The 16,696-nt window shown below is 38.1% G+C and overlaps 1 protein-coding gene across 2 annotated transcripts in view; it reads left to right on the top strand.

The window, feature by feature from the left end:
- The first annotated feature begins 131 nt into the window (after positions 1 to 131).
- The window catches only part of LOC138014961 (exocyst complex component 1-like), a 24,154-nt gene continuing 7,589 nt past the window's right edge, over positions 132 to 16,696 (top strand). The window contains exons 1-19 of one of the 2 annotated variants that reach the window (XM_068861854.1): positions 132 to 278; positions 660 to 790; positions 1,460 to 1,555; positions 3,013 to 3,073; positions 4,027 to 4,086; positions 4,319 to 4,452; positions 5,206 to 5,331; positions 5,845 to 5,946; positions 6,491 to 6,623; positions 7,708 to 7,817; positions 8,006 to 8,155; positions 8,555 to 8,648; positions 8,954 to 9,177; positions 10,156 to 10,251; positions 10,742 to 10,836; positions 12,519 to 12,557; positions 13,228 to 13,269; positions 14,044 to 14,124; positions 16,275 to 16,410. In XM_068861854.1, coding sequence (XP_068717955.1) covers positions 155 to 278; positions 660 to 790; positions 1,460 to 1,555; positions 3,013 to 3,073; positions 4,027 to 4,086; positions 4,319 to 4,452; positions 5,206 to 5,331; positions 5,845 to 5,946; positions 6,491 to 6,623; positions 7,708 to 7,817; positions 8,006 to 8,155; positions 8,555 to 8,648; positions 8,954 to 9,177; positions 10,156 to 10,251; positions 10,742 to 10,836; positions 12,519 to 12,557; positions 13,228 to 13,269; positions 14,044 to 14,124; positions 16,275 to 16,410 — 2,034 coding nt within the window. In that variant the 5' untranslated portion in view covers positions 132 to 154. The remainder of the gene's footprint in view (positions 279 to 659; positions 791 to 1,459; positions 1,556 to 3,012; positions 3,074 to 4,026; positions 4,087 to 4,318; positions 4,453 to 5,205; positions 5,332 to 5,844; positions 5,947 to 6,490; positions 6,624 to 7,707; positions 7,818 to 8,005; positions 8,156 to 8,554; positions 8,649 to 8,953; positions 9,178 to 10,155; positions 10,252 to 10,741; positions 10,837 to 12,518; positions 12,558 to 13,227; positions 13,270 to 14,043; positions 14,125 to 16,274; positions 16,411 to 16,696) is intronic. The other variant, XM_068861855.1, reaches the window with a different exon arrangement.

Here is a 16,696-nt window from a genome sequence, read left to right as displayed (position 1 = left end):
TCAGAGAGTTGCTAATTTGCTTTGGACACTGTGCATGTTTAATTAAAGTTCTTTTCGTTGAGGCTTAAAATAAACAGAGAGAAGTTTATTTTTCCGTCAGAAATTTTATATAAACAGTGACCCAGTCCCTCACAATCAGTAGGCGTCGCACAATATGGCGGCCATCAAGCACAACTTGCAAAGGGATGTCTTTAAACCCAGCGAAGAGCGACTTTATGCCTTTGTTAGCGTGACAAAAGTGGGAAAGAAAAAGAAAGCAAGTTTTCTTTGTGTGGCTGGTACGAATCTCATGTGCTGTCGGGTTTTTTTTGTATCCATGTAGCAACCATGCTGTTGGTTGCTATTTAAGCTTATTTAAAGGCGATTGTCGATCAGTTGTCATTAGATTCTCAGGGTTTTATTTAAACTCAAATCTGGGGATGCTCAGCGTGAAATTTTAGTTATCTTCAACTGTTTGTTTTTTTATAATTATGAAGTGTAAGCTTCTCTTATTTATAATTCCTTTTGGTGGAGGCAAAAGTACAATACTTTCAGTTCAAATCAGTCCCCATTTTGTCATTAGCAAGCACCAAACGCACCAATGCATTTATTGCATTTCTCTGATACATTATTTTCAGCATTTTAAGCTTATACTCATGTACATGTTGTACAATTCACAGTGACTATGGTGAAGCCAGAAACCGTATCCATATATCAAGTTAAAAAGACTGAGAAAGAGACATATAAGAAGAAGCGAACAAATTGGAGATTGAAGGATCTCAAGCTCATTGATGGCAAAGATGAAACTAATGTGAGTGTAGATCAAGCTAACAACCTTCCAAAACTTGTGTGCAGAGGACATTACTAAAGAACAAAACAGCGAAACAGCGAAATAACACCTAAAACGACAATTTAATCTCAAAATCCAACCCTTGTTGCTTAGTATTCAATGCATGGCGTGGTGGGGTCATACATGTCTTGGTGTTTCGTCTCGCTGTTTTCACAGCTTTGCTCACATCCTCTTACATACTTAATGAATATTAATTTTATTAGAGCTGGAAAGTATACACTTGGCAGTGCATTTAATTCTTTGACTACATGCTCCAATTTTCTTTAACTATACATTATCAGGTTTAATTTTATATGAACATTAACATCTGCTTACCTCGTCATATTATATAAACACTTTGTATGGCTTTGTTACCTGATTACTTCTTGTTTAACCCAGAGACACAAGAATAACACTCTGAACCTTCAGCAAATGGTATCAAACTCCAATAACTGACTAATAATGATAATGATAATGATAATGATATTATTATTATTATTATTATTATTAATTTATTATTATTACCTTATATTATTATTATTATTATTATTGTTATTGTTATTATACTATCACTTTCATTTATTGCCGGTTACAAATGAAAATTCATGTAATAGTAGATTTAAGATGCCAATTTTCAACACTTTGGTTTAGGAAAATCCAGAGTTTCACCTCCATTTCGACAAGACGTACAAGTGGGTTGCAAGCAGTGTACAGGACAAAAACAACTTCATTCTTGCACTTTGGAAGGTTTGTCATGATTTTTGTAACTCATACTTTTATGTTTAAATAAAGGTCGTTCATTCAATCGTTCAGAGAATAATATTTATTATTATTTATGGTGTTATGGGAGTGGGGTTGGGCTATTTTTAACCGTTGATTTATGTAATGTAAGCCGCTTATAACCCGACACGGGTAACACACAACAAATCAATGATAATGAGTTAAAACATTTAGCAGTGAAAGTTCAGAGTTAATTTTCATTTTCTGCTTCTCATTTTTGGCGTAAATTAGCCCTTTTTTCTGTTGCTCTGTCGCCTGTCTTTCTCGATCTTATCGCAGACGTCACTTGTAAACCTCCGCCAGGCCAACCAGTCCCCTACGATCGCTCTCCATGTATTTAGTGCACCCCCACGCTGGAGGATGTCCTTATGGTGTCCTTATACCTAAGAAGAGGACGACTGACTCTTCTTGAACCCTCTGTCAGTTCCCCATAGAGAAGTGCCTTTACAGGCTGCTCTTCTGGCATATGCGCAACATGGCCTATCCAACGCAGTCTGTTCTGGTTAAAATTATCTTGACATCTGCAGATTTACCACGATCCAGTACCTCATCGTTTGCGATTTAGTAATCCCATGTGATCTTAAGAATGGATCTCAAGTACCTTTGCTGTACTGTTCTGAGACGTTTTATATGATAACGGTACAGGGTCCAGGTCTCACTTCCATACATCTTTAGCGGGGTGATGCATTACTTGTATACATGTACCTTAAACTTTGTATCTACTGTCGGATCTCTGCAGTTGAAAACCCTATCCCTAAGTCTCCCCATTGCACATGATGCAGCCTGAATCTGTGCTGTTATCTCTTCACGTGGCAATAGGCAATAGGCAATAGGAAACAGGTTTAAAGCATTGTTGGCATGAGATACGCAAATTTCACCACTACTAAGGCTAATTCTTCTGAAAAAGTCTTCACAAATGAAAACTCTAGACTTTTAATATTTCATGTAGGAATGCAGAGAGCAAAATGTCCACGAGTATTATATGTTAAACCATCGGATAAGAGATTTATTATTCCACTACAACAAAAGGTGTTATTTTGCTTCAATTTTATTTGGTAAGAGTATTTTAAAAAATTATCATGTTAGTATCCTTCAGGGCAGGTGTGAATGATGTAAACAGCACATTCAAAAAGCCAGCTAAATGTCCTTTATTTTTTTGGATAGATGAATTGATGGGTGACACACGACGGCAATCTAATTCTCAGGCTTTGCATTGTGTTGAAAACAATTTCTTTCACTGAAAAACTTCCATTCCGCCCGTATTTGTTCTAAACCAGTCATACCAGGACACCACAGTGTATTACTGTGTCATATTTTGTTCATTCTCTTTACCAAATATGGTAAAATGGCATAATAATATATAGCAGAATAATAATAATATTATTATTATTTAGGCTTGATTGATGTCTCTCTTCTTTACATAGTTATGTGAAAGGCATCTGACGCAGAGGAAGCCAACTTTGTTGCATGTTAGAGGGATTGATGGTAATTGATGTTGACAGTTGAATGTCAATGATAGTCAGATAGACAGTCATCTATTTATTTACATTTATCTATTTATGTATTCAACTTTATTCATTCAATTCAATGAAAGGGAAGGATACCAGATTGTGGTTATCCCTATATAGGGTATCCACCCGAAGCCAGATGTAATTCACTGAGGAAAACCAGAGTACCGCGACAAAAACCCATGGAAGTCAGATTGAAATCAACTCAAACTCAGCCCACATACGACCTCGGAGCTCAGGGTTGAAACCCGGGGGCACAGAGGATTTAGGCACGGTTAAGTTCATATATCACTAAGCTGTCCTGGCTCAATCCCCTCTGTTGTGACACACTTAGTGTCGAAAGTAAATTAGCCAATGGCTTTGGTTTTGCATTACTTCACTCAGTGATTGGTTCAAAGTTCTCACGCCACTTTTTCAAGCAATCAGAAGTGAAACCAAAACCAATTGTGGCTCGCACATGCACATTTTCCCGTACTTTGTGTTGGCTATGTTTAAGTACTTCGAGTTTTGATTGGTTTACTGGATTATCTTTGTCCTGTTTGATTGGCCAAAGTAATTGGTTTTGGTTTTATGACACTCAATTGACACTCGCTCTAAGTAATTTTTAATTCTTTTTTATTTTATAATTTAGTTTCAGTATGGATGAACAATAGGACATAGTTATGAAAGATAAACAATGTGAAAGGTTTCCACTTTTTTGTTGTTTAGGATCATTGTAGTTTAATGATCTAATGCTCCCTTGAGTCTCTGCTAGTTCATTTGTGGAGCATTTGAACTTAGTCTAGTAATAATTAAAATAAATAATGATACTTATTGGAAGATGATTTAGTCATAAATTATTTATTTTAGAGGTAACCGGACATCCTCATTGATTACTGCATCTATTAATTTTGCATCTGAAATTCAAGCAAACTTGTCTTTTCATTTTAGATGGCTTTCATGGTGGAGAGAGCATTAGAGCTCAGCAGCATACAGATGAAGGTTCTGAAGGTAATAATTGTAAATCCATGTGAAGAGAAAATTGCTTCCCACTGGCAAACACTGAAACTATCAATAATTATTTTTACATTAGGTCTCTCATCGGGTAACTGTTCTGAGTGGGAAGCGGTAGTTTGCAAGCCAGGGTAACTTAGCCATAGAAACTTTGCAGTAATTGAAATCAGAACTGAATGCTTGTTACATTCATTTGTTAAATATAACTTATTAATGTTTATATTTTTAGGTGAAGATTATCAGGAGTTAACACAGCGAGAAGAGAACGACTTGGAATATATGATTTCTCAGACTGAAAATGCCATCAGCAACATTGAAGCTTTCACAGAACAACTCTCCAAGGATCTATCAGTTTTAGATGGGGTAACAAAATTGAATTAAAATGTGGGTGACGATTACTCTGGGACAGGGCAGCATTAAGCCATTTTGATCATGGCCCAGTTGTTTCAGAAGTCCATTAATGCTAATCCCAGATTAAAATTTAACCAAGGAGTTTATTTCTCTACTCCCAAATGCTGGTCAATGCTGATATTTGGCAAAACTTTACATCAGAAGAAGTAAATCTTGAAAAACAAAAAAAAAGCAAACAGAACTTTCACCAAAAAGTTGAAAACGGGAAACAAGAGTTTAGATTTACATTAATCATGGATTAAGTTAATTGACTTTCAAACAACTGGGCCCAGAAGTAAACTGTTCTTTGAATGGTTGCTTATAAAGAAGTGAAAATGTTAATTTGTGAGATCTTCATGGGTTTTTTTATTTTCCATAAAAAGTAATTTTAATAATAAAGAGTGTGCATTAGTTGTTATGATAACGAAGCAGAATGATCCAACTGTTGACTGTTGATAAAGTGTTGACCAATGCATCAGCTAACATATTGGTTCCAGGATCTGATTCATTACCATAGCACCAGCTTAGCTCAGATGGAAGAATGTGTACTAACGATTCTGGGTTCATCCGTGGAAGGGCAAATTAAAAAATTTCTATTGTTGTTGTTGTTGTTGTTGTTATTATTATTATTGTTATTATTATTTTGCATTGAGGGTGAAGTAAAACTGTCATATCAATGTATTTTTCAACTTCTTCACCAATGACAGGTATCATATTCTTTAATAGGCCAATATTCATTCCATCATGGATGCAGAGCCACAGGTTGAATCGTTAATGCAGTTGTTGAATGATGCTTTGAATGAGCTTGATCATTTGGATACACGGCTTACTGGCTATGATACCATGCTCAGAGTAGGTAACTTCGTAAATGTTTTAAACAGTGAACTTGTGAGTGACTGGCTCCTGGATGGCTTGATAACTCAGTTGACTTGTTAGAGCAAGGGCAGCGCAAAATTATTGTGAAGTGTTGGGTTCGAGTCCTACTCAAGCCTGGATTATTTCAGTCTTCTTTCGCAACTGCTCACAAGTGGCTTCATAACTGCAAATAACTTTCTCTTGCTTCAATGTTTATTGATAGAGCAAGACTTACAGTACTTCTTGCTTTTAGATTTGTAATTTGTTTGGATTAGCAAAGGGTTTAAGTTTCATCATTGTGTTAAGGGTGGGAGTTGGTTGCCCAGGCTTTGCTAAGCTGTGTCCATTGTACTCTGACCCAGGTTCAAAAGCTGCCATTGTTTAATTACGCTTCTTAAACTGTCTTGTAAGATAAATTGTAGAATGATACAACTGGACCTCTTGCACAGAAAGTTGCTCATGAACACTTGATGGGGTTGATTCTGATGCTTGAAAAAATTTAATGTCCAGGGGGTGCGTGCTCAAATGGAACAAATGGAGGACAAGGATAAACATATGGTAACAGAGAGCAGAAACCGCAAGATGCTCTTGGAAGAAGTTGCAACATTAGTGGTCAGTAAATACACTAGCAGTATTTTTGCCTTTTGACAGTGTGTAGTTGCTGATATAACGACAGTATCTAAAACCATTTGAAATTGTTTTGACTTAATAAGAAACGTAGACCATTATAGGTTTAACTAGGGAAGTCTTGGTACACCAAGATGCAATCCATCAACACATGCTTTGTTGTCTTTTAAGCCTAGATACAGATGTTATTGAACTAGCTCGTTCGAGCCATACTGGGGAAATATTGGTTAAGTTATTTTTTTGCAACCCTGAAAGGGCTCGGTCCGTAAACTTTCATCTTGGACCAGTTTGCATATTTTGTTCTGAGACTCCTAGATACATGTATCTCATTTCCATTTAATTTACTGTGTTTATTTAATAACAAAATTGATGTTATTTCATTAGAGAATTACAAACAAACCAGGGTAATCACTATTCAAGGTAAAATGCCTTGGAAAGTTGTAGGTTTTTGACTGTAATTAACTGATGATTTCTGTAATTTGGGCTTGCCTTCCCTAAACCGAGCTCACAGGCATTTTTTCGTTGGCAGGGTATTTTGGATGTTCCTGAGGGTAACCTTTTAGCCCTTCAGAATGCTGATCTATCCAAAGGAGTGGGACTTAGAGAGAGCACACAGGCTGCTTTTGTTGTACTTCACGCACTGCAGGCTGATTTTAGTCCAGGTACATACAGTAACAGACCTGTCAATTTAGAATGGAGGCTATTATCAATGCACATTGAATTAAAATTCACCAAAGTGAATAGTGGCTTTGTTAAATAATTTTCACACCCAGACTGAGTTAAATAATAGTTTTTATTATCATCTTAGTATGATGTACCACACAAATAACCGAAGTGAAACAGGAAGCCATTTCGTTTTTCTCCATTTGCTCAGAGGTGAATAGCACTATCTTGCTATTCACCCCTGAGCTATCTGATCATTGCACAGAAAGCGCTATTCACAATGTGTGTTATATACATGCACAGGTACTAACTTGTTTTCTTATGGGAGAGGAATGGATTGGATGGCCTGGCCCTGCCAGTGACACAGTTATGTCCTGATATATACTAGTTAACAGTTGTAACCTGATTTTGATAAGTATACATTGCAAACTGCTCTCTTACAGGCAGTTAATGTGTTTAAACATACACAGTTAAGATACTAGATACAACCCTAAGATGTAGGGTAAATCTGTTGTAAAAAGGTAGTTTGCATTAATTTTTAAGACTTTAATACACAGGTACTAATAATGTTTGGCATGTATTTAATTGGCTTCATTTCTGGACGTTCGGTCTCAGTATGATAAGTCACAGGTTGAAATTCCCTGCTGTTTTACATTAATCTATAGGGTAGTTGAAAGAGCTTATGTGTTGCCTTTGTGGTAAGACTTTCCAGTAATTTCTTTCAGAAAAAGACTGTAATTGCCCTTAGCCTTTTGCATAAAATACTTAGGGGATGTTGAAGGCCACAAGTGGTTATTTTGTTCATTTCTTCACTTATCTTCATGCTACATATATAAATACAACTGATGGCACCTTTTATCCAATATACTGTTGCAAAATGAAATATCAGGAGTAGGGGATAGTGCACAGGATGTTGTGGTCTAATCTGTTTGGAGGTGCTATACAGCCATCAAGGTGTAGGCTTTGAATGGAACCTTTTGTTCTGTAGTTGGGTCTCCTTGGATACAGCAAACCAGCAATCAAATGGCAAAGTACTTCTAAGGAGCCTTAATTTGTGAAGTATATAATTTGTTTACATTTTAGGTTTAACTAAAATGAGAGCCGTGGAGGAACAGAGAGAAAGATTTTGGCAGATTAGCAGTGATTTTGCTCAGCGCTTGAAATTCCACCTTATTGAAATATTTCAGCGGCATGTAAGATGTCCGTTATTCTTAATTATTCTTTAATTTTAGCTGGCTTGATTAGCATTTCTATTCCTAATCTATTACTCAAGATGATAACACTTAAAACTAGGATATTAAATTAAATAAAAGAATGAATGCCACCATTTCATGCAAGTGTATCACAAGTACATGTAAGTTTAAAGTTATTTTGTCTACAGGGTGCAGAAGTTGAGGGCACTGTTCAACAAAACCCCAGTGAACTGTGTCTTCCTAAACATTCTGCTTGTCATAAGGACCTGGCACCATATTCTGAACTTATGAAGTGGCTGAAAGAAGTAGATCAGGAGGTGTTTAAGGAGCTCTGTCAGGTTAGCATGATGTCCAAAGGATGATTTATGGATGGTTATGTTGGATGCAAAAGCTCATCTACATTATTCGTTGGCCATGGTCAGTCTGCATTGGGTAAAACTATAGTCAAGGGGTAGAGTACATGTATAACCAAAGAGCTGTGGCATATCTGTCTGTCCTTGAGATTTAGAGCACGATATTTTCGAGGCTAGATATTTTTGTTTATTTTTTCGTTTTATAATGCCCCGTGAAAAGAAGATAGCGGAGTTGATTCCACAGTACTTAGAGTAAATCATGGTCACATTGATCTTGATCCTGCCCAGGTTTACAGACATCTCATTTTTTTCAGCTGCTCACTTGTGCAATCAAGCCCAGGCAATCAGTTTGAAGGATTTCCAGCTTTAATTTCTTCTTTTCAGGCCTACTCTCAGTCCCTCAGCAAGGTGTATGAAAGAGAATTGAGGGATTTCTTTGAGGGAGTTAAACAGCGTACCTTAACCAAGGGAGTCAGAAGTGAGTATTTTTTAATCCATGTTGAGTGTAACTTATCATCATAATAATTGTCATCAGCATAAGTCGTATTTATGCACATAATTATCCAGCTAACAGGTTTCTGTGGACTTTTTAAAACAACCAGAAGCTTTTCCAAACTCGGAAGTAGTGGTCACTTTTACCTGTAGTGTGAATTTCGGATGTCATGGTTGATGAAGATTTGTCACCTCTACAGGCTCAGCTGTCAGTTAAGGACTAACAGATAAATGGTATAACAATGCCTTCAGTGTAACTCGTTTTCCTTTTTCTTGGGATTCATATCACAGCTTACACTGCCTTCCGGATGACAGGGTCTTCAGCAGTAAATGATCCGAAAATGAGCCCACGTCCTACGCCTCGCAGGGGCTCATTGAGACAACGAGAAAAGGCACAGGAGCGAAAGGACCTCGACTCGTATTCTATTGGCTCGGATTCAAGATCAAGATCAGGTTCCATGAGTTCTGTGGATTCCTCTGATCAGCTGCAGGAAGGAAGAGTAAAATTTGAAAAGGTTTGTCTTTGGGCAAAGTTGTTTCTTTTCTTGCCAAAATGCAAAGAGGCGCTATAAAAGGAGTCGCTTCAAACCTCTGTTTTTGTATGAAATCATTCAATCATGACTGATTCAGATAGTCCAAGATGGCGATCAACAAATGGCAACACAAACGGAAGCCTACAAGATATTACTAGGGTGAGACAAGTGACTGGGGATTTGAAAGAAAAGGAACAACAGATAGCCTGTTACCACCTATTACAAACACTATGTCTTTAGAGCGGTTTTCATTTGAGTGGCAAAAGTAATAAGCGCATTTCTTTGGGTTTTGCATTACTTCACTCAGTGATTGGTTCTCGCGCCATTTTCTCAACCAATCAGAAGTGAAACCAAAACCAATCGTGGCTTGCGCGTTCACATTTTCCCATGCTTTGTTTTGGCTAAGTGTAATTACTTTGAGTTTTGATTGGTTTACTGGATTGTCTCTGTTCTTTTTGATTGGCTAAAGTAATTACTTTAGTTTTGGTTTTACGGCACTCCATTGAAACTCGCTCTAGGGTCTTTTTTTCACACAAATTATCACAGAGCTCTGTATCCATCCACAGTTGAGTGACAAATCATTATTTTGCATGTTACTAAGGTACCAGTGACGCCTTTTAATAAGTTCATCTTCATGTTTAACTCAGCCCAGGTAAAAGCATGCACTCCTGTTCGAAGCATGAAAATATGCATAATGAAATCAATATTATTGGAGAGCCCATATAGGCAGCCTGCACAAGGTGACGGAACATGCTTGCCTCCCTGCAGTAAGTGCGGGAACACAGGCAGCACTATGCGCGGGTGAGAATTTTTAGTGTTCATGAAGCACTGCATTACAGGACTGCATTGGCTGAGGTTGGCATATCTCAATCATTTTTACACCCTTTGACAGACTTCTAGCATTTACACAGTAGCTGCCCACTTCAGTTCTCTAAGATTTTTGTCCCTCACCCTTTTAAGGTGTTTGATATCCTTTTAATGGAACTGGAGCCGGTCTGCACAGCTGAACAGGAGTTTGTTCAAAAGTTCTTTGACTTTACATTGGTTGAACTTGAGGTGAGTGATTTCTTTCCACCTTGAAACCCAAAACGTGATTTATTTTAGGTGACTGACGTGCAAGCAATCACCTTCTCTCAACCACTCACGAATGCGACAGCGGATAGGTAATGAAAGAAAATCACAGGCTAAATCCTTCTCTTTTCCAAGTCTCCTTGGTCTGGAATATTGGCGACTGCTCATTATTATAAATTTTAAGTCTCAACCTGTCTTTGTTGATTTGACCTTTAAGTCTTGTTGCCTTGCCTTGGTGCTGGGATTGCACAGTGGTGAGAGGACATGCCTACCACCAATGTGGCTCGGGTTTGATTCCAGACTCAGCAATTATGTTGGTTCACTTCCCTGCACCAAGAGGTTTTTTCTCCGGGAACTCCAGTTTTCCCCTCTCTTCAAAAACCAACATTTGACGTGATTTTCTTTGATTGTTAATTTCAGTTGACAGTGTCCCCAATAAGGTTCCTTTCCTTTCCTTTTCCATTTGTTTTTTTAGCCCTCCTCTGATTCATCCAGCAGCACAGTTGGAATGGACTCTTCTGATGGAGCAATGTCTAGCAAAGCTGCGTCACCAAGATCTACAGACCCAACGTAAGTAGGGCGGCAACATAAAAATAAACTCAACTGACTTTATGTCTCAGTATAAAATAATTATGGTAGTGGAAACACAGATATTAGAGATCTAGAAGGAACTACTGTTGTTCATTTATGAAAATAACTGGTCGCACTAGTCACTAGTCCCCAGCCGAGGGACTAAATTACGATCGCGTGGCTTCAGGAGGTGCGGTTAAGTGCCTCATGTCTCCGTGTTATAGTGTGTTCAGTGTTGTAACAAAGCTTTCTACTGGTAATCGCTATACCGTCCATGAATGATCTCCGCATTCAGCATGTAGCCAGGTGTCGTAAACTGTGAGTTCGTGTTTGATCTGGATAGTGTAGAAAACGTTTTACATGTGCACATGTCACTCGAAAAACGGATTACATGTATGTAATGAGGCCAAACTGAATACTGTGTTGAAGTTCGTTTTGTTTGTGTGGTAATTTTTGATTGATGGTTGAAATGCATGAACCTTTCAATGCTGTAAAATGTTAGACTTTGATCAATAGTCGGTAGTATTTGAGATAGTTGAAGTGCTAGTCGTGGTCTTTTAAGCAGGGACTCAAGTAGATTAAAGAGATTGAGTTAAAATTCCTTTGCAATTTCATTACGTGGAATGCCTACGCCAGACCACGTTAAAAATTAGCTTGAGTGTCATTTTCATTGTAGTCTCATATGGTAATTAGGCACGTGCCTGTCGCCAAGCTTTGTACTGTCAGTGTAGGACATACAACTTGCATTTCTCTTTTAAATTTCTTGCGAAATGTAATCGGAAACCCTCCTTTGCAACCAACCTTCAAATTTGACACAAACAGCAGCATCCCACATAAACGCCATCAGGCGTCTTGTTAAAGGCAGAACTGGAATACCCTGGGGAAAAACCCTTAAGATTGAGTGCGAGTAACATTGTTCCTTCTGATTAAGATTTCACCAGCCATTGTTAGTTGGGAGAATACAGAGATTTATCATTTCCTTTGCGTGAAATAGCAAATGGTAGGCTTTAAAAGCATGAAAACTCTCCAATTCTATTTCGTCTTGCTCCTTTGCTGGATGTCTATAGATAACAGGGCCTGGCAAGAAACGATCCAACTTCAGACAAATCTCTTTGGGTTTTGGTAAAAAGAAACTTTTTCATCCAGCGTCCTTTCGTTTTTTAGCAAATTGGTGGCATATAAAAGGACTCCTTCGATAACATCGAATCACCCCTGATGAAGACACTGGACAGGAGTGTTGAAACGCAATTGGGTCTTTGAATCGTAACTTTCTAAGCTGCATGTACATTCAAATTTATTCAAACCAGAGTAGAATCAAGCTGAAGCAGCAGGGTCTTTGTAGGATTCCAACCTTGCTTTTAGCCAACATCATTATTTGTATTTCTATGGCACACTGATGTAAATCTAATACAGTGGTGGGAATAAAAGAAAGTGTCCTGAGGAAACGATTATAACAAGCCAACATCGTCACGCTGCCTGACTTTCAGCTCTCTCCTCCTCTCCATGAGTCACTCATGGAGAGCCTCTCTTAATTCCTGAATGACTTCAAATGGTAAGAAGCAGGAGGCAGATAGAATTCAGGTTACACGGTTGCGAAGCCACAGCACATGTTGCTGCATTTGTGCATGATTAACTATGTTCAGTGAGAACCGTAATTGCTTTTATTTTATTTATCTTATCAGGGATGTGAAGGAAAGAATGCCTTTGAGTGAAGAAGTCAGGTAAGTCTTCTAATTGAATTTTAAAAGCACGAAAGCAAAGACAAAAAAGATTGGCTGGTATTCGTTAGGTTTTTGTATCCACTGTCTGACAATAATGAAACAATTGGTACCAGCTTCCTTCCTGACCCCTCCCCCTGTTTTCTCCTTCTCCCTCCTCTTCCTACCCTCCCCTCTGCCATTTTTTCTCCTTTCTTCTTTTTTCTGTGTTCATGTTATTTAAGTGACACGAGGTCTCTCAGCCTCAATGAAAAAGGCGAGAACCTATTTTCCAGTCATTTCTCCCTCTCTGCTTTAAAGTTGTTGCAGAAAGAAATACAACAGCAACTATATATGCATGAAGTGCTTGTGTTGAGGATGCTACCAGCTTTTACAATGGACACCTCGTTTCCAGAGTCTTTCTTCCCAGAACTAGTGGAGACAGTAAAAGGAGAGACCCTGGAAACCAGGTCGATCCAGGAATGCGACGTTTGAAACATTTAACGTTTGTCTGGCTAACTCTTTTTATATTCTAAACATTTTAGCTTTCCTTGTACATTGTATGTTCATGTATTTGATTTCCTCACCAGCAAGATGATTTTAATTCATTACAATGAATTTTGACTTGCTAACGTGTACTTCAGGTATAAATAGAGAGAAATGTTAACAAGTCGTTTAACTGTTATTCCTCCAGACGAAGAAAGCAGCGGATCAATAAAAACCGAGAAGATATGAAGTATGTGGAATATTAAAAATTCTGCACACTGCACTCGCATAGCTAAAAATTAAATCTGCTAGCCTGCTATATTACCCAGTTTAGCATAAAATTAGCAATAAGCCTATAAGCCAAGAAGTTAATGAATGAACTTTCATAGTTAAGATTTGTTTAAAAGGCATGTATTTAACTAGTCTATTTGACTCAAACAGGTGAGTAGTTTTACAACGTTTTTTCTCTTTAAATTAAAGGCATAAATATGCAAGGATAAAATAAACTCTAAAACTCTAAACTGTTGGGGCTCAAGCTTAAAGTTGCGTTTATTCATGCAAGTTAATTTTAGTCAAGACTGCATGCTTCTGCCACTTGCACAACAAGCATATAACTAATGGTGATGGTGTAAAATTTGGCAAGTCATTTCGCCACCATTCGATTTCGCCCTGGAAGTGTCACTTCGCCACTATCTTTAGCAGCCCTTGGTCCTGTGAGCAAAACAGCAACTGAATGACATCAGTATATTATTTGTACTTTAAGCGTGACATTGATAGGCACGCCAGAATTTTCTGTGTGCAAATTGGTTGTTTACGAGACTTTCTGGTGGCGAGATGACCAGGACCAGAATTTTAGTGTCAAGCTCTTTCGTAGCGTGATCTTGACGTCAATAAACCGTCCTGGCCAAGAACCATGATTTCTCTCAGAAAAAGGTCCTGACTGAATTTGACTATCAAGATCACCTACGAACGAGCTGTTTTTGCATTTTTTGATGTTGGTGTGGATTTGTTCATCCCTTTATAGGAAAATCATGCAAGGATTATTCAGCGTACTGGAAACTGAGTTACAAAGTTACATCCACTTTGCAGATAGACTCGACAATTTGTATGTTTTTGTATGTTTTGTGTGAAAACTGACTTAACGTCAGCCCAGCTTACGGTGATCAAGTTACAACCTCGTTCCTAGGGTCCTCTCTCTTCCTTTCTCGAGAGAGGAAGAGTGAGGACCCTGAGAATGTTCAACTCGTTTGATAAAACCAGATTTTCCTGTTTCACTCCCCACTGACCAACCCACCCTCCCCCCCCCCCCCCCCCCGAATTTATCTGATATACACAATTGCTAATTTTTTCTGAATTGACTATTATCGTTTATTTGGAAGACTGAAAGCTTGATATGGATTAAAGAAAGTGGTCATATTTGTTTGGAAAGACAACGTATGGACATAGGACTCGAACCTGGGAATGTTGATTAATTTAACTCATCACCTACGTAAACACTTAATTGACCATCACATCGCTAGCTGCTCAAGGACAATATTTTAAACACCTTTAACCCATTGACTCCTAGGGGTTCCCCATTAACGAGTAAATCGTCTGGCGTTAGACAGAGTAAAATACTAAGTCTGACCGGTTTAGTCCGTTTTGGGTGTTAAAGTGCCCCTGTGATCAAAAAAACCACTTTCTTTTTTCCTTCAGATTTTGAAAGTGTGTCTGCTTGACACCTGACTGGCAAAATTTTGAGCTTTGATTTTTATCCAAAGGCCGTTTACTTTGAGTGTAAGTTTTGGATTTCACGGTCCGCCATTACTCACGTTCAAAGTGACCGATTGGACCTCAGACGGTTGGATCCAGGGAAAAGTGACGTCAGAGGCTCACTAGCTTAAAATTTCAGCGTGTGAACGCAGCTTATTATATATGCAAAGGGTGAGTTTAAAAGTCTGAAAGCCCAAAACCCCCGTGCTGCATATTAAGTAATGGTCCGGCTAAGAAGCAGGCAGAAAAACAATAGCCCGCGGCAATAGCGTCGGTTAGTTAAAATGTGCCAACATTTTTAATCAAATTAAGTTCGGCTGTTCCCATTGGTGTAAGCAGCTAAAAGCGCGAAATTTGAATTTCAATGAAAAATGTAATCGACTTGCCGTCTAAAAAATTAGATTCTGTTTCGTAGAACAAATCATTATGCCTTCAAAAACTATGTTTGTAAATATCGTCAAGATTCTATGCGCCATTTGCCGATTGGCGAATGGCGCATAGAACAATGCCCAAATTTGGCCGAGAGACAGAGATCAAGGGCATGGGGAAGAAGAAATCCAAAAAAGGCTTTTTTTTCATTTTTTTCTCATCTTTTTTCGACATTTTCCGATATTAGCCAATCAGATGCCTCGATTGGAGCAGCAGCTTCTAAGTACTTTTGCCGCTGGGCTGCCTGCTTCTTAGCCGGACCATTACTTAATTCTGCGGCGTACACACGTATTGCATTCTTAAACTAGTGAGCCTTTGACGTCATTTTCTCCTCGATCCAGTTCTCTCAAGAACATAATGTTAGTAATGGCAGACCATTAAATAGTAAAATTACAGTTAAAATAAAGAGGTGTCTTTTTGAAATCAAGGCTTAAAACGCGAGTCACTTAGTGTTTTGTTAACATACTGTAGTTTTGGAATCCAAAGAAAAATATGAATTGATTTTTTTGCCACAGGGGCACTTTAAAGGGTTAATTAATTTGATAATTCTGTGTTTACACTTGGCAACAAACAATATTAAACACTGCAAAAGGTCGGTTACCAACCTTCACGACAAAGCTAAACATTTTAAGATCAAAGCTTATGCCTAATAAATTATTAATCTAGCATAGGCCTAATTACTCTTCATCAATAATATTGTATGGTTATAGGGTTAGGGTTAAGGTTTTAAATATCCACCACTAGCCACCTCCATTGAGGTGAATAGTTGTTACGTAACACAAATTCGATCATAACCAAGTACTTAGATAGAAAAAACCCTTGCTTACACGGGCGGGAGTCTAAACATAGAGATGGTTTGCACCCAGTCTGCAATTGCTTGTGGACGAACAAAAGGAGCTAATGTGAGATCTTTTGCTTTCGTCCACCAACATGGCGGTGATGAGGCAACGGGAAAACCAGCTGTTGTCATTAATACGCCACTGAAACTTATTGTTCAAACATACTCGATCAAAATCAAATTGTCAATCGTTTTATCAATTCGTCCTAATGTCCTTGGGTTTTTGTTTTTGGCAGTAACACCATGTACATGTTAGTCAAGATTGGCCATTTTGTAATCACAACTCAGCTGTCTGGATCTCCTGTGTCTTACCTCAGTCAACAGCTTGGCAACTGCCTCATCTCCGTGAAGAGACTCTTTGACAAGTTTATAGTAAGTAAACATTTTGGTCATCTAGTGGAAGTCCATTTATTCAGCTTTTTTTCGGGGTTTAAGATAGTTGTAAAGGCCAACAGTGACCCAGCGTACTCAAAACAAATGTGACTATCGAGTTTTTTCTGTTTAATGAGAGATTTAGCATCGCGATTATGGCAAAACAGTAAACGTCAGGAAATTTAAACGAACATTTGAAGTTAGAGTTTCATAATAAAAATGGAACCCTTTACTTTCACTGATATAGAGCAGTAGTCGCTAACTAGTCACAATACAATACAATACA

Source organism: Montipora capricornis, chromosome 9, assembly GCF_036669925.1.
Source record: "Montipora capricornis isolate CH-2021 chromosome 9, ASM3666992v2, whole genome shotgun sequence".
Taxonomy (NCBI): Eukaryota; Metazoa; Cnidaria; class Anthozoa; order Scleractinia; family Acroporidae; genus Montipora; species Montipora capricornis.
This window is presented reverse-complemented; position numbering and strand designations above follow the sequence as displayed.